The sequence below is a fragment of the Dysidea avara genome, chromosome 6 (assembly GCF_963678975.1).
Source record: "Dysidea avara chromosome 6, odDysAvar1.4, whole genome shotgun sequence".
In the NCBI taxonomy this organism is placed as follows: domain Eukaryota; kingdom Metazoa; phylum Porifera; class Demospongiae; order Dictyoceratida; family Dysideidae; genus Dysidea; species Dysidea avara.
Genome location: NC_089277.1, coordinates 34,454,496 through 34,479,780, shown reverse-complemented (window position 1 = coordinate 34,479,780; position 25,285 = coordinate 34,454,496). Strand labels below are relative to the sequence as shown.

The 25,285-nt window shown below is 37.3% G+C and overlaps 1 protein-coding gene across 1 annotated transcript in view; it reads right to left on the bottom strand.

Annotated features, from left to right (window-relative positions):
* The window catches only part of LOC136257832 (uncharacterized), a 101,632-nt gene that overhangs the window by 23,172 nt on the left and 53,175 nt on the right, over positions 1-25,285 (bottom strand). Inside the window, exons 5-11 of the mRNA XM_066051131.1 lie at positions 23,186-23,449; positions 22,264-23,135; positions 22,166-22,216; positions 21,990-22,112; positions 17,770-17,844; positions 17,476-17,718; positions 7,642-7,752 (exon numbers count right to left, since the gene is read on the bottom strand). Coding sequence (XP_065907203.1) covers positions 7,642-7,752; positions 17,476-17,718; positions 17,770-17,844; positions 21,990-22,112; positions 22,166-22,216; positions 22,264-23,135; positions 23,186-23,449 — 1,739 coding nt within the window. The remainder of the gene's footprint in view (positions 1-7,641; positions 7,753-17,475; positions 17,719-17,769; positions 17,845-21,989; positions 22,113-22,165; positions 22,217-22,263; positions 23,136-23,185; positions 23,450-25,285) is intronic.

Here is a 25,285-nt window from a genome sequence, read left to right as displayed (position 1 = left end):
TGAATAACGTTAGTTGTATCAACAAAAGTAGCTGGGCGGTCTGATAGAGCTTGTTCTGTTAGTCAACTGAGGCGCTTCGCTGTGGTCTATGAATTTCCGTGTTTGTTCGTGCATTACCACAAACATGCTGTACAATTAACTTTGTGCAGCTGCCCTTAATCGGTTCAGTGCCACCGTAACCCAAAACAGCCAAGCTGTAAAAAAGAGTGCAGCCCTCAAAAAGGCTATGGTGAAAAAGAGACCAAATTCACCTGAATTGTCATTATTAAAATTTTTACCATTAACCTACCATCATTGCACAGCCATTTCTTGGCCGCCACCTTGGATTTCACATTTTTTCACCATAGCCTTTTTGAGGGCCGCATTCTTTTTTTATAGCTTGGCTGTTTTGAGTTAGATTTCACTTCTTTTTGTATTTGTATACCCCCAAAGCCAGCCCATGGCCAGCTTTGAGGCTTTTTAACCTATCTTTCTTTCTTTACCAGAGGAAGAAGAAAAGATGAAGTAGATGTTAATACAGCATAATGCGCACTCCGTACAAAAGCCAATTGGAGAAATTGATTACGCGGATGGACAAATCCCAAAAGTACAGGCTGTTATCCTCCACCAAATCCCCAAAACTTGGTATCATTGTATGTGTTGAAGCGTACTGATTAAGAATCCACCCGTACTAAGTGTTTAAATGGTAATTTTACAGAGAAGTACTCGAAAAACCTTGTTTTTCCGTACCTGATGATGCGTAATTCACCAGAACAAGGCTCTTTCTGCCCTTCCTGTTTGTCTCAGAGCAAAAGCTAATATACCACATGACTCACCTGACATTAACGAGTTCGATAAACCAAATGGTGTTTCCGTAAACTGAAGTATGCGGAAGTTATAGTAGTTTGTTTACGAGGTGGTGTAATTTTTACCGGAAACAGGCAAAACCTTGCGGAATCCGGTAAATTTGACATTAGTTTTGATATGATATTTATTACATATCAATTATTCCCTACGGATAACTTGTTTGCAGCTGTTCTCTCTGCTGGGTGACTTGAAATTTAACTGAAGTTTCTACAGGGTGATTTGCTTGTAGATGAACTCTCTACAGCATGGTTTCTTTATAGCTGAACTCTCCACAGTGTGATTTGTTTCTATGTGATCTCTCTACAAGGTTACTTTATCTGGCTTGTCTCTCTAAAGGGTGATTTGTGTTTGTAACTGGACTCTCTACAGGCTAGGTCACTGGTTTCTTGCTGATCTCTCGACAGAGTGACGTGTTTGTACCTGAACTATCTGCAGGGTGATTTTTTCATAGCTTAACCCTCTACAGGGTGATCCTTCTAGCTGATCTCTCTACAGGATGACTTGTTTCTAGCTGAACTCTCTACAGGGTGATTTGTTTGTAGCTGAACTCTCTACATGATGGTTTCTTTGTAGCTGAACTCTCTACAGCGTAACTACTTCTAGCTGATCTCTCTACAGGGTGATTTGTTTTGTAGCTGAACTCTCTACATTATGGTTTCTTTGTAGCTGAGCTCTCTACAAGGTAACTTCTTCTAGCTGATCTCTCTATGAGGTGACTTCTTCTAGCTGAACTCTCTACAGGATGATCTTTTCGTAGCTGAACTCTCTACAGGGTGATTTGTTTGCAGCTGAACTCTCTACATGATGGTTTCTTTGTAGCTGAACTCTCTACAAGGTAACTTCTTTTAGCTGATCTCTCTACAAGGTGACTTCTTCTATCTGAACTCTTTTTGGGGTGATCTTTTTGTAACTGAATTCTCTACAGAGTGATTTGTTAGCAGCTGAGCTCTCTACATGATGGTTTCTTTGTAGCTGAACTCTCTACAAGGTAACTTCTTCCAGTTGATCTCTATACATGGTAATTTGTTTGCAACTGATCGCTCTACATGATGGTTTCCTTGTAGCTGAACTCTCTACAAAATAACTTCTTCTAGCTAATCTCTCTACAGGGTTACTTGTTTGTAGCTGAACTCTCTACAGGTGATTTGTTTGCAGCTGAACTCTTTACATGATGGTTTCTTTGTAGTTGAACAGTCTACAAGGTAACTTCTTCTAGCTGATCTTTCTACAGGGTGATTTGTTTGTAGCTGAATTCTCTACGGAGTGTTTTGTTTGCAGCTGAACTGTCTACAATATTAACTGGTTGCTGCTGGACTCCCTACAGCATAGCTTGCAAGTCACCGTAGAAAGTCCTTGCAGTAGTACAGAACAATCGGATTACAAACCGCTGAGTTATGATTCTAAAGCCAACTTCGTGTAGCAAATGAGAGATCAAGATACTCTAATAGAACAGTCACACTAATAGAGCATCAGCTAATTTACCCATTTTGAGCTCACTGCTCTAAGCGGTTTGCCTGGTAGGTGTGAAAATTATTGCTATTTTTATTCACGGATCTCGATTGCGCAGTTGTTATAGCTTGAGGGATTTCCTTAAAATTTGGAAAGTGGACTCCCCTAGCTGGTGGGCAACTCTGCAACAAATTTGGTTCCAATCGGATAAGGTATACCAAGATACAAAGGTGTCAAAATGATGTTTTCTTTCTTCCTGTCAATATACTCATGGTGTGGCACGCCGGTTTCTTGGGCCACACGACAACTATTGTGTGTCTTGATTTCTATAGATGTAGGTGACCTCCTTAGCTTGTTCTCTATACTTTCCCTAAACAAACTAGTTGATTTTTCCTTTACTTGTTTGCCTAATTTTTGCAACATTATTATGACTGGTGAACCCGCACATACCTCATCAAAAGAAAGGATGGTGCCAGAGGTAATGTTTTCAACTGAACGCATGTCCCAACTATCAGTTACTGACTTGAAAGTAAATTAGCCATTAGATTTCGCTTTCAGTTGTGTTCAGCCATTACAATTGAAGAACAGTAAGAGAAGTGCCCATCAATCAATCCAGTCACCATGACAAATATCCTGTTTACAAATGTATGGAAGCCATTGCTCTATCGCAAATTGACACATTGGGCTGTCACCAAAGAGAAATGGGACACAAAGGAGGACAATGGTAAATCCATGATGCATACATTTTGTGGACTGCCGTATGCCAAAAGGCACCTGTCAGGCTGAAGTGATAACAAACAGTGAAATAAATCAAGCTGTCTGAAGGAATCAGGCAGTTCGTAAGTCAGACATAGAAAATCCCATTGATTTTCTTTTTAATTTTGTGGCAATCTATTGGAAGCCTTTAGGAATGTACTGAAGATACGTATGTTTGGGCTTGGTTATACCTAACCAATACTGCCAAGGTCCCTGGATGGTATTGTGAAGTTGATTTTTGAGTAATATTTTGGCCAGAAAACCCTAACCTCCATACTACAGTATCCTCTGTGTATACAATACTTTACAACAATTGCTTCAAACAATACACCAGGCTAATATTAACTGGTATCACTACACCATACATAATATCATGATAATGAAAATAAGGCAATGTAGTTTTATGTGCTCCTCTGATGGACGGACAGCTTTTCAACTATACATATAGCCTGGATTTCTAAAACCCATGCATCTTTGATGTTACACATAAAATATTAATATTTAGAATTTTGCAATTCACTGTGCTACTAGGCCTGTTGGATTGTTTCGTGGAATTTGTTGTAATTCAATGTACTGCCTACTGATTGATAGCTTGAGAATTTAATGTTATTTTACTATGATTAAAATGGACATGCATAATATTATGTACATTATGCTATAATAATTTTGGGAGTATGAGCAGTAAAAAGATTCAGAAATGATTTCTGAATAATTTGCTATTGAACCTATTTCCATGAAAATAGATTGATACTCCCTAATATATCAGTCAGTGGAAACTGCAATAGGCCAGTTCCATGTAAGGGGAAGTATTTTACTTTATCTTTTAATTGCATTTGTGTGAACACTGGATGCTGTGGTTAGGCACAAAACTGTACAGAATATACTGGGAAATGAATGACCATGGACATAAAATCTAGCATCAAAAGAAGATAACCAAATTTTTTTCAAGCAGCACTGGAAATTAAATTAATTTCTATGCCTGTGATGTTTGTCTGCTGCAAATGCACCAAGCCAATAGCAAGTTAAGTATAAAATTGGAGATGAAATACAGTATATACACAGTCAACTGCTTGTTTTCCTTGTTTACCAAAGATGGTAACAAGTACTACAATTACCTGGATAATGTATCTGTGCTCGTTAAACATGCTGTTAGCTTACATAGTTAACTGTCATGTTGATTCTTCACATTCCTGCAAAACAGTTCACAACAAAGCCTATTGTTAAGAATTCTTGAAGAAGTTTCTAATTCTGAACTCAGCCTTGTCAGTGGCAAATCCAGAAAATTTCAGAGGGAGTTCAGGTTCAGGAAGTTTTCAGTAACTGTGATCCCAGACTGAGAATTGTACTATACCAGCTGGGGTGAACAGTTAACTCAGTCTTTGATAGCTCAGTGGCCTATAGCATTATAGATCTATAGTTCAACAATGAATCAGTAAAAATCACTCCAAAACATTGTTTCACAATTGAATCTTACCAATCTAAGCCTTCGCAGAAAAAGTTTTGAAGCAAAACAGCACTTGCACGCATTTTTAGTGATTTTAAAGATAAAAGTGTGAAGTTTGACCAGTAGAAAAGGTTTCAGTGTGATACACTATGTATAACGGTTGGTGATTTTACCACTGACATGAATCGTCAATAAATTTAGGGTGCATGCACTATATTTTCAGAGGGGGTTTCAGCTGAAACTATTGCAACCCCCTGTATCTGCCACTTATCTGCCACTGCTTGTCTGATAACATTTCTAGCTTCACTGCTTTATATCTGAGGAATCTTTCCATGAAACGACAGAAAAATAAATTTACTGTAATTCACTTTATTTTCATGCAAAAAAAATAAAAAAATGCAATAAAAATTTTTGTGTAAATATATTTTCATATGATTTACATAAATGACTGTTCCATTAGAGTAGTTTGATCTTGAATATAAATTTTCGTAAAAATTTTGCATACGAAAATTATTTTACAATAAGAAAAAAAGTTAAATTATGGTAGTTCTTTCCATGTACAGAAAATTAGAACATACTGTATGTTTTTAATTATAAGTAACAGAAGTTTTACTGTCAATTATCATTGTTTCCCAATGGCTTCAGTACATTTTATAGCATCCACACAGCATCCAGTGGTTGTGCAATAGGCAATTAACTCTGATTGCATTCATAAGGACTTACATGCCACTGGCTTATAGAACACTCAAATGTATAATACATAGCTCCTTAGTTTGTAGTGAACTGTAAATAGAGCATTCACTGATTATATTGGTCCAAAATCATTGAAAGAAATTTTGCTAACCTAGGAACATAATGCAAGCATAGTAGGAACACTAATGAGCATAATATTATATTCCTGAAAGCATTTTGGACAAAATTTTGAGCATATTTGACTCAGCCTCCCAAACACAGATAGGAGAAAATTAGTACACAATACTAGTACACTTTAAGGTTGCTTAGACTTGCAGTGCTAGGATTCTTCAGTGAATAAACATCCTTGAGGGGAATTAATGATGTATAATAATCATTAGGGACACGTCAATTTTTGTTGACAAATTTTTTAGCATAATGGGTAGGAAAAAGCAATGAACAAAATGCTGGCATAATAGATGCAGTATTTGTGAAGTGGACATAAGAATTACACAAAATATCAAGATACTCTAGTAGAACAGTCACACATGATAAATTAATCAAAAATACGTGGCTAATTGTTACAGGAAGAGCAAGTGGTAATTGGACACCTTAATAGAACAGGCACATATTAGCTATCTTCTTGCTATAGTGTTGTCATCATTTTCCTTTAAAGACGCAGCAAAGTAAGCTACTGTCCACTTATAGAAGAAATGAACTACAGAAAAATGCTGGTGTTTTGAAGCAGGTAGGAAGGTACACGGAGGTATAATTACAGCAACAGAGCAAAAAAGCAAGCAAAGGAAAAGTTCATAGCAAAAGACTCTGAACCAGAATAGTTCAAAATAAGACTAAAACACTTGCATTGAAGACAACAACAAAAAATAAAATGCAATATATACCTTGTAATTACTGAGCACTCTCTCTAACTCCTATGCCATATATTACATTTAGGTTTGAGGTTAGTATAACCTGCATGCTTAAGTCAAATGCACAACTGACCACCAGTACATATGTATCTTATTACTAAATACTCATTATTGATTATAATGTTGCTTATTTTGTTTCACTGTGCAAAACAGTTCAACTGATTACAATTATGTTATACAAGAGGTGTATATATGATGAGTTTAAGACCTTAAACTAAGTTAATGTGGATAGGGCTGCAGTTGAACAATAATCCATCAGTTGAGTGAGTCAGTGTCGTTAATTGTTATTACATCATGTGCCCACGTGTGTGCGCTTATTGGAATTATATGTGTGATAAGTAGCACCATGTGTCATAGCAGTGGTGTGGAGTGAAGACAGTTTGTAATCTGGCTTATTGGAATTATACATGTGAGAAACAGCACCACATATCATAGTAGTGGCATGGAGTGAAGACAACAGCCAGGAAGAGCCAGTCTGTGAATGCGCCAACGTACTTCGAATTTGGTGAGCCCATTCCATGTAGCTATGTCTGTTTTATGATAGTGTGAATGCAAGCCCATGCGAAAGAGCATGGGGCCAAGCCATTGGGTTGGTTGGTAAATGAGACCAGTGTGATACTTATGTTTGTAGTATCATACCAGTAGAGAGGGAGAAAGGACTTTGCGAATACTGGAAGTGCTGCAGTGGGACTCTGGGAGCCTGTACATTTACCAAACCCAACCACCATCCTAGGACGGGGGTTGTATCCAAGGACCATTAGTCTTACTACCAAAATTAATAAACAGTTATTGCCTTTACAGTTCTCCTGAACTTTGTCAGAGTTTTGAAGTTAATGGCCAACAGTACTGGCAATGACATTTAACATGTAAAATCCCATAATAATCAATTGCACGGTAGTTGCTTAACTTCTAAGTTTACTTGCAGTACAAATTTTCAGAAAAAAAAATTATGCACATCAACTATTACAAATTTATAAATGTAATTGATGGTCATGCAATTTCTGTAAGTGGCTAATAAACCTTTTATGCTGTAAATGGTGACAATGGCTTTCACTATAGATGTAAAATGTGCTTTTTGCCAAAACATCTGAAGTATTGGAATTTACTGTACCTTTATTATCTTGCAGTGCGCCTCCAAATACCAAATAACCTTATAAAGGAATAGAGTTTCAGGTTTTCCTTCTGATTTTTTATGGATATGAACAAATGTTTAAATTTTGTGACATTCTTTCTTTGCATAGCAAAGGATGCATTTCTCTCAACCAATCATACAGTTTTAAGATTACGCTACTAGGCATTACTCCATGAGAACTGAATGGGCTGATCCTCATTGTAAATCATGACTGAAAGTGTTTGTTTTCATGGACAGCAGAAACAATTATGAGCTTTGTACAAATAATACTTCAACCTTAAACATATGTTATTCTAGTAAGTAGTTTGAGTCTGGCACTCCCATAATGCTCCAGTACATGCATATACGTATACATACACAACGAGATGTACTAAACACTAAATGATTCTGTACATAATATTAAAGTTACTTACTGTAATTATGTTTATTTCTGTATCCAATCCTCTTAATTGGGCTAAGAAAGAATCTTTGGGTTGTAATGATCTTCTAGTCTCTGACTCCTCACTCTCTGCATCTTTTATCAACTGTTGAAAAATATAATTGCACAGCATAAGTAATCTGCACCACACTCATAGATGACTACTGGGCAGTTGCTTAAATAACATTACTCTTTTGGATTGATGAAAACAATTATATCTTAGGAATGTAGAGCTTACAGAAATTTCCATAATCATACACTATGATAGTAGTGTATAGTAAGGACGACAAAGGAGTAGGTGTGGCCCACAAAATAGCATCATCCAAAAACAGCCTCAATTTTCCCAGAGGCAGTATGATGATGAGGCAGTATTGGTTAGGTAAAACTATGCCCAAACAAGCTTTCAGGTTGACCCGAAACACTTTCCACAAGTTGCTATGGAATTTAAATTTTTTTTATTCAACGGAATTTTTTACTGAATGCTGACTGACTGACTGCCTGATGCCTTCAGACAAGTGTAACTTGATAACGGCTAAGGCTACGGGCTTGAGTTTTTCACTGTTCGATGTCGCTTCAGCCCGAGAGGTGCCTTTTGGCATACCGCAGTAAATACGATGCATTCTTCATGGACTTACCAGTGTCCTCCTTTGTGTCCCATTCATCTTTGCTGACAGGGAAAATTGTCGATTTGGTGGTAGCACATGATGGCTTCCCTTAGTAATGAAAATTGTCTGCATTCTTCATAGTGGCTACTTTGATTGCAGAGGTGTTTTTAAAACAGTTTTTGATTTGTACTGCTGTGGTACGGGTTGAACATAGCCAACAACAAAGCGTAATGCATACTTCACTTTTTAGACGATAACTTATATAACTGGGGCGCATGGCACCAACCCTTTCTTTTGGTATGCGTGGGTTGCAGAGATGCTTTTTGAACAGCTCTTGATTCGTACTGCTGTGTAACAGGTTGAACATAACTGACAATGAAGCGTAATGGATACTTCACTATGGCTGGGGTGCGCTGTGCCATTTCAAATGCAGTATGCATCATCAATCATAATAAAATTATTTACAAAAAAAGTTAACAAACAAGTATTTCAAAAATTTTGGAATTTGTAACTAGAATAGGGACCATAGCGCATCGATAAAAAGTACTGTAACAAGCTGGAGTAGTGCACAATGTTAAATCACAGTAAAACAATAAAAAGTGTTAGCTATATCCCTACTGTGCATTTCCATTATGGTATCTTGGAGCAAGTACGGATATAACACTTCTTATTGTTTTACTGTGATTTAATATTGTGCACTATATACTCCAGCTTATTTCAGTACTTTTTATTGATGTGCTATGGTCCCTACTCTAGTTACAAATTCCATTTTTTTTGAAATACTAGTATAATAAGCTATATCTATATGTGACCGGATTTCACATAACAAGGCTTCCACACACACAAAATCAAACTTACGATTTTACCAGAAATGGATTGCTGGTCTAATACACTATCATATTTCACACTGCACTTCCTTCAGCACTGACAAGTCTGGTTTCTGTAGCAGCTTTCTTCCGACCCTGTCAAAGCCACGAGTGTGAGATTGGCACCATTAAATGGCCATGGCTTTGTGATAATGGTGTGTAGTGAGCTGGAACTTCACAGAGAGCTCGCCAATAGTGTTCTCAGTCAATTTGGAGTAATCTGAGGGCCATGGAGGACCATGGAGAGCCCAAACTTGGCCTCTGGATTCCAATCGTATTCTTACTTCATTTTATACCCGTATATTAAGACCACCGTCCACCCCCACCCTCCCACTCTATTACTACCGCCTGTGATATTATTACCCGCTCGAAAAAAGCTGCTCAAAACAGGGCAAATTTTGGGTATCAGAAATGTATACACCCACTCAGTGATAGCTAGTGAACAGATGAACAATTGGTGCAAATTTTGTTTGCACAGCTGTAGGCACTGGGAAGTTATTACACAATGATTCCTTAAAATCGCCATATCTCCTAACAAAGCTTTGTGCGTCGAAGCCTTGTTTTGTCAAATTCAGTCACATATATGATACATATATTATAAGGTTCTGGAGTATCACATTGTAAAACATACATACATATATGTGTTTTCACTTATTACACAAGGGATTGGTACATAGCATTAATTTTATTGCCTGTACTGATAAAGGTAAACATTATCATTCCATAACTTGGTTTTGGAAAAATGAGTCTTAATGTCACACGTCCAATGTCATATTTATGGGCAAAATAAGTATTTTATAACCTTTCAATCAGCACTCACAGTAGCATATTGCATCGCAAAACAGTTGTGTCAATGGGTAAGGCTAATAATAAGTTAGTTACATCCCAGCTATTTCCAATTGCCAGGAAGTAGCGGCTGTCAATATTCATACCAGGGGCAGTGACCGTAAATTTATACAGCCAGACACAGCTATTGACGCATACAAGTACAGCTTCTTTCCTACTTCAATTCGATTATAGAACAATCTATCTAGAGATACTATAAGTTGTAACAATTTAGATAATTTTAAGGAATATGTAAATAACACTACATTGTAATTTAGCCTTAATTATTACACCTATTGTAACATACTCACTCATGTGAGTTCTATAATTATTACCTATAACAATAATATAATAATAATTCCTATGCTGGTTTGCAACTGGTAAGCATTTTTTAGGTACTTGTTTGGATATTTTCACTGCGCATTTTGTGCGTATGTTGTATGTCTTATATTGTACATGTTTAGTCTATATCTGTGCTAGCATGTGTGAGGTTTGTGTGGAGCAGTATATGCATTTTTGGTTACTTGTTTGGGAATTTTAGTTTGCATTCTGTGTGCATGCTTTTTACTGCAAAGGTTTGTGCTGTGCTAATTTTTTGGTCACTTGCTTGGGCCTCTCAGTGTGCAGTTTTTGTGTGCGTGTCTTTTCATTTTGTACATGTTTGCACTGTGCTATTATAGCAGGCATATGGTTTATGCGTGATATGTGTATGACATGTTACTGTATGTAGATGTCTCTTGTGCATGGTGCCTTCTAGTATAATTTATTATACCTTTTATTTCTGTGCTTATTAGCCAGCCTATTCACAACAAAATCATGCTGTCGCCCTTGCTAACTTATTCACTGTTGTGACCTAGCCTAAAGTGGCTGGTCTCATAGCCTTTATAGATATCCATTTTTAATACCTGTATAATTATTAAAGGTGGTTTAAATACAGTTAAACTTTTACCATGTTGCTGTGCTATGCAGCAGCTCTGGCCTGATTAAATTTTCAGTTTCTACTATATTCGTAGAGCACATTTGGATGTGTGTTTTGGTAATCCTATTGTGGGTAAGGAACTTTCCCACTGAGTTATGCTGTAATAGCATCAGTCATCTCTTGTTTCACTACTTTTTATTGCATAGATCCCTACTTCATTTTAAATTAACAATTTTTTTCAATACTAGTTCATTTAGTTTTTGTTGTAGCACAGCTAGCTGCAATGACTGTTGTATTAGAGTATATCTGGAGTCAGCCAAGAAGTGTGCAGTTAGCACCGATAAGGGGTGAGGTCTTCTTGTTTACTGTTATCAATAAGTAAACAGCTAGATTGTTTAAGAGGTGTAGTTCCATCCTCTATCGCTATTAGTCCACCTAGATCTTTAATTGATGGGAGTGGTTGCGAGCCTATCGCAAACGGGATCCCAATCACGAACTTACAGATAGAAAGTGTTAAAACGGAAAATTAATGCCTCAATAGGGTATCATTGGATGAGAAGACAAGCAGCCTGATTTAAGATAAAAGAAAAGACAAGACGCAGAGGACCAACACTTGTCGGAACCACATCCCATTGGAGGTTTGTTGTTGTGGCATAAAATGGTAGGTGTGCGCCGCTTTATTTGGCCTCTAGCCTTGCAACTGTGGTCAGTGAGGCTAAATTTCGAGTTTGGTGATTTTTTTAAAATTCTATATCCGGCCACCTGTATGTGTTTTGTTATATTTAATGCTGTTGTATGTAATAAATTATGTGGACTAGTACAACTATTCAGTAAGGTGATTTTTGTCACGTAAAATGTCTCTATATAGGATGATTTTTAAAAGCAAATTTTTTGGCGGCATGTGAAATTTTCAGGGTGACCCCTACTTAAACAGTACTACTGTACCATTTGATAGTGCAGTAGCTAGGCCAGTTTCACATAAGGCCTTAAGAATGCAATCAGTGTTAATTGTCTATTGCGTAACCACTGGATGCTGTGGATGCCCATAAAAATGTATTGAAGCCATTGGGAAAACGATGATAACCGGCAGCAAAACTTTGGTAACTTACAAAGTATACGGTATGTTCTAATTTTCTGTACATGGAAAGAAACTACATTGATTTTCTTTTGTTTCGTGGTTGTCCGCTGTGAATAGGGCGAAAGATGCCCGAGTTAATAGGGTGGTGAAGTTAGAAATGTCACCAGACAAGGCCTTCCACAGCTGATATTTGTAAGTTCGAAGTCAGAAAATAACACAGGAACTTCAACAAGTCTTAACAATAGTTTTTGTTGCGAATCGCTTCGCAGGAAAGCGCTGAATTGGCATGAGAGCTAATAAGTTAACAGCGTGTTCAGGGAGCCCAGATACATCATCCAGGTGATAGTACGGCTTGCTCTTGTACTGTACATCTGGTAAACAAGAATAACAAGCAGCTGCTTGTGTGTTTCGTCTCCAGAAAACATTTTTATCACGCATTCTAACCTTTATTGGCTCATAACTCGCTAGTGACTTAGCGTGTTTACGGCAGACAAACACCACAGGGCGTAGAAATCAATGTAGTCTACAGTGCTGCTTTAAAAACTCGGATATTTCCATTAGATTCTATGTGACAATAGATTTTGTGTCCGTGGTTGTCCGTTTCCCAATGGTTTCTGTACATTTTTATGGCTAACCACAGCGGTTGCGCAACCACAATTAAAAGATCAATTAAAATACTTTCCCTTACATGAAACTGGCCTGTGCATTTTGTGATAAAAGCACCAAATTTGGCACAGAAGTAGAGAAAGCCACAACAAATAAATCTGGATAACGAGCCACTGTAGTCCATGTCTCCTTTAATTGGTTATGTCCCTGTTTTCTACAATTGCAAATAAGCCATAAACTATTTGGATTTTTAGAAATATGAATAGTGAAATGACTCCTATGAACAATCAAATACCATATAATATTGTCATATTATATAAATATGGTACAAAAGGAGCTATACACAATGGAACACCTTGCTAAAACTGTGGTAGACATCTGAGCTGTACATTCCAGTTCCAGTTCTTTGTAGTTTCTTGCAGCCTCAACACTGATTCATGACAGACCTGAAACTCAGGTAGCTGGAAACACAAATTAATTTTATCAAGTAAATCTTTTGCAGCCCTACTTTTCAGGACTCATGATTACCATAAACGATTATTCCCACATTATACACATGTACAGTGTGCTCCCTTGCAAAATGATTTCTTGAAATCCCATGCATGTACTGCTGTAGAGCTGCTGAAGATGTACAATTGTTCCTCTGGCCTTGGTGCAAAACAACATCAATGCTGTACAAGTCAGCATTGACAATGTGCTTTGTGTTATTTTCTTGCTATGCATAACTGAACTCTTTCTAAGCTAGTAACACAGGCAGTACCATAAGAGTTAGTGCCTTTTTATACCTTAAAAGGTAGGTATGTTTGTCCAAATGTGCTTTTCTGTTGAAAGGCTAATGACAGTTTAGCTTTTGCGTTCTTCTACAGTTTATAACATAGTGTCAAGCACTACACTTACAGAGCTCAAAAAAAGGAAAAATACGTGTTGGGACATGTGACCAAATACTTTTCTAAGTAATTGCATAGTTATTTTCAACAGTATTTGGCCATTTATAAGAGTAATAAATAACCCATTATTAATCCATCATTAAATGTTTAACACCAGGTAGCTAATGAGTTGATAAAACTGAATTATGACATAATAAAAGACAATAAATCACACAAGCAACCAACTGTCCCAACAATCCAGTACACTTTCTGGCATGCTGTCGTCATGCTGACAGTTGTTCAGGATCATTATCACTATCCTTGTTCTCTGATCTTGGAAAACGCTTCAGTGATAGAGCCTGGTGGTGTGACAAGTGACTGGCCTTTCGCTTGTGCTTGTTCCCTTTGCTATATCTTCATAGCATGTGCTGATCAGTATTAGCAAGAGTATATAATAGAAACCAAGAGTGTCAAACAGTGTGTTAACCTGTGATTAATGATTGCATAAAGTAACATGGATATTTCAGTAATAATTGACTGTCTGTTTACACGTAATTGTAATTTGAAATGCGTACGTGGTAATGGATCTTTGTTCACCAGTTTTCTGTGTTATTCAACCAATTAAATATTCAACAGTTATTGTACAAAGAAAGTGTAATAAGCACCCAATCTAACTCCAGCTTGCTAAAGCAAGGGTTGTACAAACAAACATGTTGCCATGGCTTCAGGGATCCGCTTGGCAGTGCCAGAACTTTAACATTAGCCAATTCCCTTTATTGCTATCATTGGTTTAGTGATACTGATACACTGTATATTTATCAGGTGTATATAGGTATGTCAACTTGATAAAGAAGACTAGCACTCAAAATAATTACAGACAATCACATGAAACATGGAAGAATATATTTTTTATGCAATAATTATGGTATACCTCAACCGATATTTAATTTGAACCTTAATCCCAGACACCTCTCAGGGCAAAGCTTTTATTTTCTACTGTGCACAGCTACTGTCCTGAAAGGTTTACAGAGATTAACTGTTGCTTATGTTGCCTAATTTACTGAGCCTGTTGCTACTGTAGGTGCTTCACACTATAAATGTTGCTGCTACTAATCCTGGTCGCTGGTCTGTCAGTTCCTCCTGCTGTCAGAACTGGTTACATAGTTGAACAAACTGTTGGCTATTGATTAGCTGATTGGCTGCTGACTAGCTGGTTGGCTGCTGACTAGCTGGTTGGCTGCTGACTAGCTGTATGGCTGCTGACTAGCTGGTAGGATGCTGACTAGCTGGTAGGATGCTGACTAGCTGGTTAGCTGTTACATGTTCTGTGTAGCTGACTATCTGATTGACTGATACTGACTTCTTTCCTAGCTGGCTCACTATACTTTTATAAGTTTAAGCTGTTTTGTGCTGCAGTAGCTATCTGCAGAAAAGAGAGTTAAAGTATTAGTTAGAGTAAAGTATTAGTTAAAGTATTATTAGTTATTAGAGTCAGAAATAGTTAAAGTATTAAAAATCTACTTTAAATCTTGATTATCATTAAATCTTTTTCTTCCTGTGGTAAAGAAAAAAAGAAAGCTCCAAAAGCTGGCCATAGGCCGGCTTTGGGGTATACAAATACAAAAAGCAGTGATATCTAATCCAAAACAGCCAGACTGTAAGAAAAGAGTGTGGCCCCCAAAAAGGCTATGGTGAAAAAAGATGTGAAATCCAAGGTGGTGGCTAAGAAATGGCTGTGATGGTAGGTTATTGGTAAAAATTTTAATAACGACAATTCAGGTGAATTTTGTGCCAAAACCAAGCGGCACCAAATTCACCTGAATTGTCGTTATTAAAATTTTATCATTAACTTGCCATCGCAGCCATTTCTTGGCCGCCACCTTGGTTTTCACATCTTTTTTCACCATAGCCTTTTTGAGGGCCGCACTCATTTTTTTACAGCTTGGCTGCTTTGGATTAGATTACATATTATTACATTTGTTTGTTACAAACTATAAAGTAAGCCCGACCTTCTAAATGCATTCTACCAGTGTACATCTATAAGTGACACGAGTGAGACTTGTGTTTTTCTGGTGTAGTTCAGCCACAAATACATACTTTGTTGTTGTATCTTGGCCTCAAGGGCACTCCCCATACACTATCATTCTTTGTCCATGCCTATAATGCTATCTCCAGTCTTGTCTGGACCCAAATGCAATCAATCAAGTGCCTGGATACAATGCGCCTTAAAAGGAAGTAACACGTTGCATCTGTTACAATTTCCAGATGTAATATCTGTTACATATTACTTGCTACTTCGTCATGTAACGTGTTATATTACTTGTTACTGTAAAAGTAATATTATTATGTAAGTTACCCCCAACTCTAGATCTGGCAATGACAAAGTACCCAAACAACACATGTAAAAACTTGATCACTTGATCTCCACTACCATTACGGCTATATAATTGCTACTGCACACATACAACTACACATTATTTAGTTAATTGTGTACCAGTGTGACCTCGGGTGTAGTTAAATTTCCTTGTTACTGCTGCAGTGTTATGCTCCCAACTCAAATTTAAAATTCATAAGTGATTTAATCAGACATAATTAGTAAAAACCATTGGTTACTATAGGTTAAATACTTTTGTATTATTGTGTACCGATTCTGTAATTATTTTTGTACATTGTGAGAAAGCATCTAATGGTAAAAACCTGGATATCACATCATTTAGATATCATATTACTGACTCATTTAGAATATTGTTTCATCACAGTAGACCAACAGGAACATAAGTCATGGACATTAGTTTATGTTATATCTAAAAGATAGTATGTGATCACTGACTACCAGCCAGTAGTTTTTATGTTGAACACGACAGTGCAAGTCCCTACTCCATATATCATTACATTTGTAAATTACAACCGTTTTAGTTATTTTCTCTCATACAAGTATACTTGTAAAATCAATCTTTCTTTTAGTACTACTTTGTCGAGCTATATATAGTAACTCTGAATGTTCTTGGCATATGAGGCTGATATAGAGCATATACTTACGTAGCTAAGTAAACTAGTGTAGGTAGATTATAATAATTATTTATAAGCACAGATCAGGGGCGGATCCAGGGGGGGGGGGGGGGCTTTGGGGGCTGAAGCCCCCCCCCTTCAAATTTAGGCTTTACTTGATTAATATGCTGAGTATTATAATGAAATTTAGTCTTAGCATAATTATATGATCACTAATAATACAAATACTCATAAAACTACCTGATAAACATCTTTTCAAGGTATTATCAGTGGATTTATGCTAAAGTTTATGCAACAAGGACCCGGATCAGCATTGGAGGTGTACAAGATCGAGATACTCTAATAGAGCAGTCAGTTAACTACTCTAATAGAACATCCACTGGAAACATGTAGTTTATTCATTTATTTATTTATTATCAATTTTTGTTGGTTCTGTTATGGAATTTTTCCAAATCTGCCTGCACCTATATGTACAATGAAGTGCATTGGTCTGTTTAAAGGGCTTCATTCATCTACTTGTGTAGTTAATATGTATGGCAATACTTAATTCAGGTACACAATTTCTATTCAAGTGAAACTGCTCTCAGATTCAATCTTGTATTATTCAAATTTCAAAATTTTCCACTTTCAACATCTTATTCTAACATGCACCTATTCAGTGTTGTGCAATTGTGAGAGGGGTGCATGGTTGTCTGTACCTACCCAAACTTTTCCATTAGCAAAATGCTTTAGAGAGCCATACCTATAATCTAAAGGCAGTATATAAAATATCTACAGGCAGAAAATATTATGAATTTTATGTGGAAATGTCTCCAAATTGCAGTATTTTAGCATCTATTTTTTCAAAATTTTCCTGGGGGGCATGCCCCCAGACCCCCCTAGTTCTTTGCATGCTGGGAAGTGTGTTTTGCACACCTCTACCCAAGAGTTTAGTACGGTACCTTGAGTTAGCCCCCCCCCCCCTTTTATAAATCCTAGATCCGCCCCTGCAGATATGCTGGGTTTTCACAGATCTGGTCACTTAAGTATATAATATACTATTCACAACTACATACCTTGTCAGATAAACATATTCTCACCATCTTTTCACATGATGTTCGTATTTTTTCCAGCTTTCTTTGAAAATTACTAAATTGCAGTTTGACTTCATCACCTTTGAGAAGATGTTTAAGTCCCTCATGTTCTTGAAGTAGGCTGGAGTATTCCTCTCTTGTTCTGTTAAGCTGTTCTTGCAATGATACTTCATCAGCCTTGTGTTGTTGTCTTTCTGCAAGTAACTGTTTCTTATGAGTGGTTAGCTGAAATTCAAACATGTACACTCAATACGTACATTATAGCACTGTGCTTACCCTACTAGTATGCTTCAACATTTCTGTGTCATCTGAATATAAGGTAGAACCTTGATCAATACTGCTAGGAGCGTCCTACATGATTTACAGATAAAAAATTAAGTATAATTTCTGCATTTGTAGATCAGGCAAATGAAACTTTTACTTCATATTAACTTGTGGCAAATGCTTATAAATTATAGCTTTACTCTTAGGAGTTTTAATAATTTCTTAAACATTAATGCAAGTTTACAGACCAACTACAGCACAATGAAGGTACCAAGAGACAAACACATGGAACAAAAATCTCTAGTGCCATCTTTTCTTATACTTGAGGATAGATGGAATGTGATATTAAAATGGCTTAGTGCACATAGTACTTGCATGCCATTTATAATTACATGAGGAAGGTGAGAGAAACCATCAATAATGTTTCTATTATGATTTATTGTTCAAGGAAATAAGCAATGCCTGTTCACTAATGTTAGTTTAGTCAAGTGTTGTTATAGTATTGTATTGGAATTTTAGTTTATATTACAGCTATGTAAAAGTTTTAGCTATAGTAGTAGTTGCTTTTTTCAATGCATTTTTATAGCTTAGATGTTAGATTGTAAGAGTCTTAGCCTCAGTTATAGGAATAATATAATCTAATCCAAAACAGCCAAGCTGTAAAAAAAGAGTGCGGCCCTCAAAATGGCTATGGTGAAAAAAGATGTGAAATCCAAGGTGGCGGCCAAGAAATGGCTGTGATGGTAGGTTAATGGTAAAAATTTTAATAACGACAATTCAGGTGAATTTTGTGCCAAGACCATGCAAGCGGTGCCAAATTCACCTGAATTGTCAATATTAAAATTTTTACCATTAACCTACAGTCTACTATCACAGCCATTTTTTGGCAGCCACCTTGGATTTCACATCTTTTTCACCACTATTGTTTGCAGGTATTAATGGCTCCTATCCCTACACAAGGGACTTAATGGAATTGGATAGAAGGAGATGTTTCTCAGGCCCACTTGATCTCCGCCTTGCAAAAGTTCACATCCCATTATGCCTGGGTTCCTGGGAGCACCATCTTCACACTCACCCTCACAAGGATTTCACAGATACATTCTGACTGGTATTGAGAAAGGGTTTTGCATTAGGCTGGTGAACTCTGGATCTATCAAGTCAGCCTCCCAAAAACATGTTGTGTGCCTACAAATACCCAGAGATCATTGGAGTCTTTGAATACTGGACTGCACAAATTGGAGGTGGGGCATTGAAGAAAATTGTTTCGGCTCTGGCAAACCAATTGTAATTTGCATATGCCTTATGGCAGCTAGATGCACTTTTATTGTTTGTGGGGCCAATTTGGAGCATCCTAGAAATATAGCAAAGTAGCACAGCAGAGGCTCTGATACTGGGAACGAGTCATTACTGAGTACATTGAACAGAAGGTGGCAAATTTCTGGAGTGTTGAACTGGTAAGTCTTGAAGAGGTTATGCCTTATTGACAAAAGTGTTGAACTGCCAGATTCACCCCTCTGCTAATAAACTTCAATCTATAGTCTTTCTTTCTATTTTACAGTGGCTCCTCAACCTGGACATCAGAGACCTGAAAGTAACACACATTTGATTTTTGGATAAGTGGTCAGCTATATAGTCAAAATAGCCCACACATATGAACAACTGACATCAACTTCTTGAAATTGGGCAGGCAAGCTCAAATGAATGTTCAGTAGTATACTGACCAGATTTCAGTTGCACTCTAGATGCACCAGAACTTTCAGTTGCCTTTTCTTTCTCCTGTGCTTTCTAACTTATCTGAACTCTGTTTGGTGGAGAGGTGACACTGCAAATCAACCAGTATTGTAAGTGGGTCAGTACTGTTGATCCAGTTGACCCACTGCCCCAAATAGTAATCCGAATGGGACCCGGATCTGACCCGTATGTGACCCGGTTTAATTAAAATAGAGGCGTACCTCAAGAGCTAGATTAAATGTCCACAAGTTCCAAGTTCCATTAGAGCTTTTTTACAATATAGAAAGGATGGTCTGCAAGAAGCGAGTAGCTACATATTATCAAGTGGGTGTGACTCCACGTAAGTCTACAAGCAGCTACAGCAACTAAGAATTTCCAGAAGTTAGTTACCTACATTTCAAGTAGGAACACAGATCCGGTGATGACATGCATGCCCACAGAGAACAGCTGATACAATTCTAATAAGTGGACGAGGTTCTACATATCCTGTACAGACAGCAAAGCATATTCCTGAATGGTGGGTGTGGTTCCACGTACATTTCTTCAGTTTTTACAACTGCATTTACACCAATACAATCAAGCTTGTTAAGTCACACGTAATCTCATCCAGGTCACACCCAGATATTCAATGAAGTGGATAAGACCCACTTGATCTGGACGAAATGTAACCCAGATGACCTGGACATCTGGATGACCCAGCCCATTTACAACGGTTAAATCAACCATCAAATTGGTTGTGCTCTCATTTTGTCTTTGGCTTTGAAGCAAATATGTGTTCCCACAAAGGGCCTTTTGCTTTCTCTAGAGGTCATTGGCACACTTTCTCCTTGCATGAAGAAGATGACCATGTAATTAAAGAAATGCTGAAAGGCTAAGCACTGATGACCTGTATACTAAAGGAGGATGAAGATTTTGAAATTGCATCTGGTTCCAACAAGTGTTTGCCTTCTGTGCCATTTGTCAGTGAACATGCACATTAATATTCATAAATGTGACCCAGTCTGGGAAACTTGTCTTATCATCCATGTCAGCAGATTGGATTTTTCACCTATAACACAAAGCTACATGAATAAACCACTTAATTTCACAATTTAAAATGGTGGGAAACGTAGCTGTAGGCTACTTGCACAGTAGATGCTCTGGAAGGTAAGGAATTGGTGTAATGCATGTGAAAATTTGGCACACATAGCTCCAACCATTGGCAAGCCACAACACACTAAATACTTAAAACGGCTTTGTTTCTCGATACCTTTAAATAGGCGATCAGACTGGTTTTTCCAGACTGGGTCACAAATGTTTATTACCTTAATAATACTTCTAATCATGATAATCAAGCATTTGGATTATCGCGTAGCCTTAATCTCTGCATATACCATTTTTGTCTGGCCATTTTGTTTTGCAAATTTGTATACAATGTGCTGAAACATACCTATGGGAAGAGCTGAGACTAACATCTGTGTAAGTTGTTGTACACAACAAATGGACAAAACCAGTAGATGGACATCATGTAACATAATTATATTAAAGATGGGGGAAATCTGTAAAGCAGTTCAAAATAATTATCACTATACGATGCTCATTAAACCACAGCAAGTTTAACTCCTCAAATATGACCAGGCCTGTGAAAACAGGGCATGTGGGCACAAACTACACCCCATCACTCTACAGGTCATACCTCAGTACCGAAACAGAATATTTGTATTTTGTTACTTGCATCATAAAGCCAATTAAATTCTTACTAGATGCTCAAAATTGCATTGTCATAGTGTAATGGTACAGAAAGTTATGAGTGATGAACATTTGAAAAGTAGACAAAAATCATGTACCCACATACCCTATTTTCGAAATCCCAGTCACAAATATTGATTACCTATCACTGTATAGTAGGGACCACAAAGGAGTAGGCGTGGCCAACAAAATAACATCACCAAAAACCATCCTCAATTTTCTGTGATGATGATGAGGCAGTATTTGATCATGAAAAACTAAGCCAAAACAAACCTTCAGATCAACCCAAAATGATTTCAGTAAGTTGCTATGGAATTTAAGGGGTAATTTTCTATTGACTGAGTAACTGAATGACTGATGCCTTCAGACAGTGTAACTCGACAATGGCTAAGGCTTTGGGCTTGATGTTTTCAATGTTTGATGTAGCTTCGGCCCGAGAGGTGCCTATTGGCATACCGCAGTATGTACAATGCATTCTTCATGGACTTACCAGTGTCCTATTTTGTGTCCAATTCATCTTTTGCTGACAGTGAAAAGTATCAACTTAGCAGTAGCACATGATGGCTTCCCTTCATAATGGAAATCGTCCATATATTTCATACTGGCTACTTTGATTGCAGAGGTGCTTTTCAAACAGTTCTTGATTCATACTACTGTGTAACAGAAAAACAAATTTTCAGGATCTAGAAATGCACTGCAGCTGCCTGTAGCTGGGGGCCATGACTACCATCGCTTAAGGATTATCAAATATCACAACCTCAGCGATCTCTAACCTGATCAGAGTCTAGCACTCTTGACACTGTGGCATCCTGGACCACTAGAGATTTTTCTCCAACTGCAGTTTTCTCCATCTCAACCACATCAGTATGCAGTTTAGCCATCACCTTGGGAAGCTCCTGCAAAGTTATTAGTATGTATGCAGTTGTGTGTATATGTGTACTTAATGTACCTCCAAGTGACTCAGCTGAGAACATAATACGTTTCTGTCAATGTCATGTGACTGTAAAAATGCAGGTATAATTAATTCAAAGTTTTAATAGTTCTTACCAAAAAATCGATTTGAGTAAAAAATGATAGTGATCCAACTTTCAAGCTGCTTGTAGTTATGAAAACTGAACCAGGATAAACTGACAGCTCCACTATATCATTCTGATAAAGGTAGCTGCGTCGCTGTGAAATTCTTGCTGTAATTATTGAAACAATGCACTTGGGTATTGTCCAATAGAGAAATGTTGAACTCCTCTTTGCTGCAAGCAGTTGAAAAACGTGTAAGGTTACTTGAAAATTCTCTTGAAGCAAGTAGCGTAAATCCAAGATATTTTGTAGAGAAAAAGTGCTCAAATCAGTATTGAGCTTAACAGCCAACACAGTGTGAGTACTGTTGTCATAAGGGACCATATTGGGAGATGGTTGTGGGATAGGATAATCTGTAACAGGTAAGGATTTGTCCACTTTTGAATCAAACTGATCTAGGAGCTTTGTAGCAACAGGATTGTCACAAGCACTAATTGCCATGGAAAGAACTGAATGGTCACTCCAGTTAAAATATGGGCTAAGCTTTTGAAGAAGTGCTGGAACAAGGCTGCAATCTTTAAGCTTTTGAAGGTGATCACTGGAAAAAAGTAAAACACCATCAGTTTCACTGGCCATTAACTTTTCACATTTTTCAAATACGACCTTTGCATCATAAGACTGAAGGACATGTTGGAGTTGACACTTCATGTCAAGGAATTCTGTAATGACAGTGGATGGCTTAAAGTGTTTGGATGGCTCAGGTTGATCAGAAGACAATTGTCTCTTTCTTGATGTAGCTGATTGGGAGGGTATAAATGCATCCTTGTCACTTTGTGAAGAAGCATCATGGTCATCTTCGATCTGTAAACCCTGATGAGGGTTGATCATGTTGAAAGACTGTAAGGCTATATAGAATAATACATAATATGTAATCATTTGTCAATTAATTACTTACCTTTTAGTAGTGTGGTACCAACATGCTTTTGATGGTCAATGTGTATCAGAAAATTACAAAAAGACGTCAGTGATGTTATATTCATGAGTCTTACTTTTTCCAAAACAAGACAGTTTTTGTAATATTTGCTTGTGGCTATTTTAACATTGTGTACTTCATCCTCACTGAGTAACTTTTGAGTGCTCATTTGATGAACTATCAAATCTGAATCAAGCGCATGAGACATGTAGTGATAGAAGTGGTCAATGATGTCCTTGGAAGACTCTATCATTAAAAAGATACATGCAAGATCTTATAATTGCTTTAATCATCAAGACACACACTAGTGTGCCATGCAGCCCAAGAAACCCTGCATGCCACAACATGTATTGCATTAGTGCTGCTGCGATTATATCAATACATATGTACAAAAAATAATGAGGTGGTGATATGATATATATATATATATACATATAGCCAATCAGTTATATTGATGGTTGCATGCTTAGTGTAGTGATGCAAGGGAGTCCTGATGTAGCATTTAATTAAGGTGTGTTGATGGTTCATATAGCGATGGTCATGAGCCGTGCCCAAAGTAAATTGTGATGTTTTAAGGTTTCTGTGTAGTGCCAGCCACTTGTCTTAATTGTTTAGTGGCTTTAAGATATATTTAAAACCTGGCAAACAAGAGTATCTTTTGCTTGTGGTATACAGTGCTCTCTCAATTATCCAATATCCAACTCCCTTTGGATCAAGACATGTTCAGATAATTACACAAGGTTTGGTTAATGAATACCCATTCATTTATACAGAACCCTGTTCAAATAACATACATCTTAGACAAAGTATGTGGATGGGTCTGGAAATCCGTCTTATTGCCAATCTCAACAGATTTGACTTTTCATCATAATCAAAAGTTACATGACATGAATAAACTATCTAATTTCACAATCAAAATCAGTTAGACTTGAGTGGTCTGATTTTGCTGGCTGCTTTTTGCAAGCTTGGTAGTAATCCATATAGACAGCGTGTACTGTAATGAAGTTCTGGACATCCTAGGGATGGCTGTATGTGGCTATACAGCTTTGTGGTGTTGAAAAAAGACCTGTGTTATACATTTCTTTTCAATTATAAAACCCGGATGGCCCATAACTTCCATCCATACGTCTTCCTCTTCAATTTTTAAACAGCCTCTTGCCTTCTCTCTGGGTCTCCACCACCCATCCCTTTTGGAACTAACTAGATACAGTCAACAAACTATCTAAAATGGCAGGAAGCTTAGCAATTAGCTATGTGGCTGCTCTGAAAGTAAGGAGTTGGTGTATAATGTGTGAAAATTTGGTACAGATACACCATAGCTTCAATCATTGTCAAGTTACAACACACTAAAATACTTAAAACCAGTATTTCTTGATATGTTTAAATAGGCAATAAGACCAGTTTTCCTAGGCTGGGCCACATATTCTAATAGAGCAGTCATTTCTACTGTTCGGATAACCAAGTGTTTGGATAATATAGGCTCGAGTAATGGAGTAAATCTTTAACTTACAATGGGTTCGAGAACTCTTTAAGGAGTATGTTGTAGTAATATGTGGTTGTAGTTGCATGGGTATGCATGGTTTTGTAATTGTATAGTTTGGCTTGTATGCTTTCCTATTGTTCTATTGTTGTAGTTGATCTACTGTATTGTACTCTGTGCTATTGTTTAATCAGTTATTGTCTACATTCACCTGAGAGTTGTACCATCAAGTAGTTAATTATAGCAAGCCACTATATACTTGGAATGTCAAGATTGAGAACAGACCAAAAAGGCAGATGCTCACAAAAGGATCATCAACGAAATCTCAGTGAGCAACTTAGCGACGAATGAGTGCATAAAATCCTCAGTGAGTGTCATGGTTTACTATGAGTAAAAACATTTGTTCTCAATGTGGCCAATCACTAATACATGCATGATAGCGCTGTCCAGTCAGAAGCACTATCTGTTGCTGTTGTTCCAAGAAAGGGCACTTTCAATTAGTGTGCCGATCTAAAGCGGTGGATAAAATTCAGACAGTAACTCAGCTCAAGCACTGGAGAACTCTCTTTTCTAGACACAGTGTCATCTGAAGTATCCACTGT